The following is a 4,394-nucleotide window of genomic DNA, read 5'->3' on the forward strand; positions in this document are numbered from 1 at the left end:
AATCAGCCCCGCCGAACGATATGTGTGGTGGGCGGAGGCCGATTTACGACCAAAATCTTGCAGAATTCTCCACCGCCCCTCCACTTTTCCGCCACCAAATTCACCAAATACCCACCAAATTCGGAACCAGACCATCGTATCCACCATGTTCCCGCCTCGGGAGGATTTTTCATCCTGGGGGCGGGGAGTTCCCGAGCCGCCGCGGAGCTCCGAAGAGAATGAGGAAGCTAAGCACCGCTGGCGATTCCGCCGAAGAGAGCACAGATATGCAGAGGCCTCTCACGGTCTAGCGGCTCTCACTCGACAAGGTGGGTGGGATGTGCTCCATAAGATCTGCCTTCTTGCGGTCCTCTGTGCTTGCGCAAACTGACCGACGGAGGTGGAGCCATGTAGGCGATGGTGGAGGAGCACGAGTACGGAAGCATAAGCTAGCTGGTGCTGGCGCAAGCGTTTGAAGAGGGTAAGTAGAAGTTGGCATGGGCGGTAGAGGATACTGCGGCTCGCTAGAGGATGTCACTAGATGATCTTTGTATCGGCCGATGCTTTTCTCTGAAATTCACAGTACAAGTTTATGGCATATGTTGTGGTGCGTGAGATCATACCAAAAAAAACTGGATTTAAGGGTACCTTATACCAGTTCTAAGGTATGCCGTTTTAAGATATTTACCAGAAATGCTCTTAGGTGAACAATGCCTGCACTGGCAACATTTTGTTTCGTTACAGAATAAACATGTCGTATTGGAAAATGATTCGCGCAAAGATACAAACGTAATATTCATGGTTTATTCTTTTTTTTTTCAAATCCAGACAGTGCATACACATTATATTCCGTATACATTCCTCACATTACATCCTCATCACTGCAAACTTTGCTCCAAGGATATCGGCGCGCCTTCGTTCCTACGGTATGTGTGCAACTGCAACCATTGTAATTACACCAGCAGCTGCATGCTTCCAATCATCTGTGGAAGCTATTTTGTCCAAGAGACAGAGAAGTATTATGTACAGCTATGGAGCTAGCTATACGTACAGCGCGCGGGATCTAAGGCTCTGCTTTGCCTTTGGTCACCGATGTCTCTGTGGTGGAGTCGGAGTCGCAGTTGGAAGACTTGGAGACGGAGAGGACGAGGTCCTTCATGTCGGAGCTGGAGGAGCGGAAGTGCGCGAGAATCTTGCTGAACTTGGGCTTCCTCCGGGTGATGGCGATGGAGACGTCGTTGGGGAAGAGGTCCCTGAGCACGAAGGCGTGGAACATGGTGGTCACCAGCAGGCCGGCCACGGTGACGGTGGCGATGCCCGAGAGCCCGATCGAGAGCGTCCGCGTCAGCAAGTTGGTCACCTCCGTGGCGTACGTGATGGTCGCGATGGACGCGCCGGTCATCGGGAAGGTGTAGGCCCACCACGCCAGCGAGAACCGGAATCCTCTGAAGAAGTTGATGCGCACAGCCAGTGACATGTAGAGGAAGAGCGCGATGAAGTATGCTACCCGGGCGCCGTTGTCGAACTTGCCATTAATCTTGGCCCAGGCCATGGATGCGACGCTGGGCGCGGCGACGAAGAGGAAGAAGACCGGGTGGAGCTCCTTGGGGAGAGTTACGTTGGTCGGGAGGCGCTGGTAGAGCGTGACGAAGAGGACGATGTAGTGCGCGAGGCCGACGGCGAAGAAGAAGATGGGGCCCTCGCGGAGGCCCATCTTGGCGCCGAGCAACGCGCCGACGAAGTTGCCGACGATGGAGAGGTGGTTGGACGGGTTGGCCACCTTGGACAGCCGGCGCTGGCCTCCGGACATCCACTGGCCGTAGATCTTGAGCTCGAGGCAGAAGATGGGCGCCATGAGCAGGTACCAGACGCCGTGGTGCACCTCGGTCATCTCTATTATCGGCGCGCCCTGCACGAGGAAGAGGCAGGCGATCCACGGCGCGAAGAAGAAGTTGGCGCGGATCGGGTGGTAGAACTCGCGGCGGACGGCCTCGAAGTAGAAGACGACCTTGAGCAGGTAGATGCATGAGACGAGCCCCATGAGGGCCAGCGAGACGTACCACAGCACGTGCGCCACCATGAGGCTGACGTGGAGGAACGCCGTCGGCGGCGCCGTCGCCAGCGCCTTCCACAGGATTGCCTGGCTGCTGACGCCGAGCACCATCCCGAAGGCGCTGATCGGGAACCGCAGCAGGAAGGGCCACTTCTCGTCGCTCGGCAGCACCGCCACCTCCGTGGACTGCACGTAACGCACAAAAATAACTTTTAGCCTTCATCGACGACATAAACACGTGCGTCCACGATTCTCGTGTCTAGTCAGTGACTAACAGGTTACACACTGCTTCCTTACCCTGAGAGTGTCGAGCTCGGGCCCTTCGAGGGCGTCAAAGTATCGGTCGGTGCCCGGAACCTGGTCGGTCTCCTCGGAGATGTTGGAGTCGGGGGAGTGGAGGTCGATGGGGTGACCACGCAGGTTGGAGAGCTGCCGCTCGAGGCGGCCGGAGAAGGTCTTGAAGGGGTCGAACCGCTTGTCGCGCGTGGTGTCGGCCCGCCGCGGCGCCTCGTTCAGCAGCTTGGACGCGTGGAGGATGGGCTGCGAGTGGAACCGAGTCTGCTTCAGTAGCCGCGGGGAGCTCGCCTCGGCCTCCCGTCCGGCCGGCTTGGTCACGGCGGGCGCCTCGTCGCGGCGCACGGACGACGCCGTCCTGAACTGCGAGAGGTGGAACCCCGACGGCGAGGCCGGCATGCTGAGCGAGAGGGCGTAGGGTATCTGCGCGTCGTCGTAGGCGGGCACGGGGGCAGCCGGTGCCGGGGTTGCCGGCGCCGGGATGGTGATGACGGTGTCGTGGCCAACGCAGTCGAAGCCGGCTATCGTCCGCGACGGGACCTGGATGAGCAGCGACGGGAGGGATTCTCTGGAGGACTGCTCGTTGAGCTGGGCGGCCATTCTGATCTGCACGTCTCTTCCCAACTCCATGGCGATGATCAAGAAAGCTGAAGAATTGTGCAGAGAACTCCAGTTAGCAAACTAAGCAAGCCGCCAGAAGAAGAACAACAGAAAGCATCTACAGTATATGAAGAAACTGAAGCATGTAATCAAGCACCGCAATACAAGACACACCAATTCGGCCGAAGCACTGTTGGGCATTCCCGTAAGGCGAGCCCTGCCATATCGATCTCGATCCTATCCTACTCCTACTCCTAGCAGTGCATCCTTACCTAAAGAACTACGAGACGGTTCTGATTTTTCCGTGACCCCCGGAAGCAAGTATGGGACTGTCAAGTTGCAGCTCCGCTCGGTGCTCCATTTATAGAGCTAGCAAAGCTAGGCCGGGCCGGCCGGGTGGGAAAACTCCAAGCGACGATTCCTTTATTTTCGGCATGCCCGCGCGCGCCTGAACGCTGATGGTGGGTGCATGCCAGCGGAACGGCAGAGCACGCCGGCGGCCGGCGACGGCGACGGCCGCATGCCACATATCGCGAAGGTTCGGTGTACCGCCAAGGGCCGTCGCCGTCCGCCGCAGAAAAGCTTGCCTGTTTCACCCCTGTCAAAGTTTGACACGCGCGACTTCCTCACGAGAAGATCTTCACGGTCTGCTTCCATGACACAGTGCTACGGCATCAGGTCAATGGATCGTAAGCCTTTTCCGGTCACTTTCGACAATCTGCTCGGCGCAAAGGTAGTACGATAAAAGCGCGACGCAGCCCCCAGAATCAATTTCTTAACGGAAGAACAGCGAAACTCAATACGGCAGCCAATAGAAAGACTTACATGCGAATAAGGTCGCAAACACTGTGACATCCATGTGATTTCGCTTACGTTAATCGTAAGTTAAGTTGCATCAAGCTATCTGCACCATAAGCGCACGGGAGTTCAAGTGATAGCCACAAGTTTTGACGTTTCCGCACAGGCCGGAGCCATGGAACTCGTGTAGAAACCCAACATGTACTCATGGCCAGCTAAAGCAGGACAGGCTAGTTAGACACAGGATGTACACATGCACTAAGATAAAATCTTTGACTTGTTGCCCTGAGAATAACCACTGTGATGTTGCAATCTGGCTAGTAGCTAGCTAGCTATACACTGTGGAAACTATAGTTAACTACAGATCAGATCAGGCACGTCATATTCTGTCAGCTTGTAAACCGGTGTTTCCGTGTATTACCGGATTGGGCCTACCTTCCCTAGATGTGACCCAGAATTGCATCTCCCCTCGATCATAGGCAGACTACTCCTTTTAATTAAGTTAAGAGTCAGCATCCTCTAAGTTTGATCAGTGTTGTATAAAATATATGAAAACTAACAATACCAAATCAATTTAGTATACATATTGTATAATACATTTTTATAATATATTTGTTTTCATTATCTAGATGTTTGTTTTTTCTCTTTATATTTAGACAAACTTTATGAG

General features: G+C 54.8%; 1 protein-coding gene across 1 annotated transcript; it reads right to left on the reverse strand.

The window, feature by feature from the left end:
• Positions 1–1,042: 1,042 nt before the first annotated feature.
• LOC124667693 (S-type anion channel SLAH2-like) lies at positions 1,043–3,140 on the reverse strand. Its single transcript, XM_047204947.1, has 3 exons — positions 3,101–3,140; positions 2,330–2,973; positions 1,043–2,218 (listed from the first exon to the last, which is right to left on the reverse strand). Exons 2-3 carry the CDS (start codon positions 2,954–2,956, stop codon positions 1,043–1,045), a joined length of 1,803 nt encoding a protein of 600 aa, XP_047060903.1. The 5' UTR covers positions 2,957–2,973; positions 3,101–3,140.
• Positions 3,141–4,394: the final 1,254 nt, after the last annotated feature.

Source organism: Lolium rigidum, chromosome 6 (genome assembly GCF_022539505.1).
Source record: "Lolium rigidum isolate FL_2022 chromosome 6, APGP_CSIRO_Lrig_0.1, whole genome shotgun sequence".
NCBI classification, from domain to species: domain Eukaryota; kingdom Viridiplantae; phylum Streptophyta; class Magnoliopsida; order Poales; family Poaceae; genus Lolium; species Lolium rigidum.

What these genes read in the sequence shown, in the direction of transcription:
- LOC124667693 (XM_047204947.1), bottom strand. Translation starts at nt 2,956, where the DNA reads ATGGAGTTGGGAAGAGACGTGCAGATCAGAATGGCCGCCCAGCTCAAC. An exon ending in CCGAGCTCGACACTCTCAGG is followed by an intron (nt 2,219 to 2,329) that starts GTAAGGAAGCAG and finishes CGTTACGTGCAG; the next exon opens with TCCACGGAGGTGGCGGTGCT.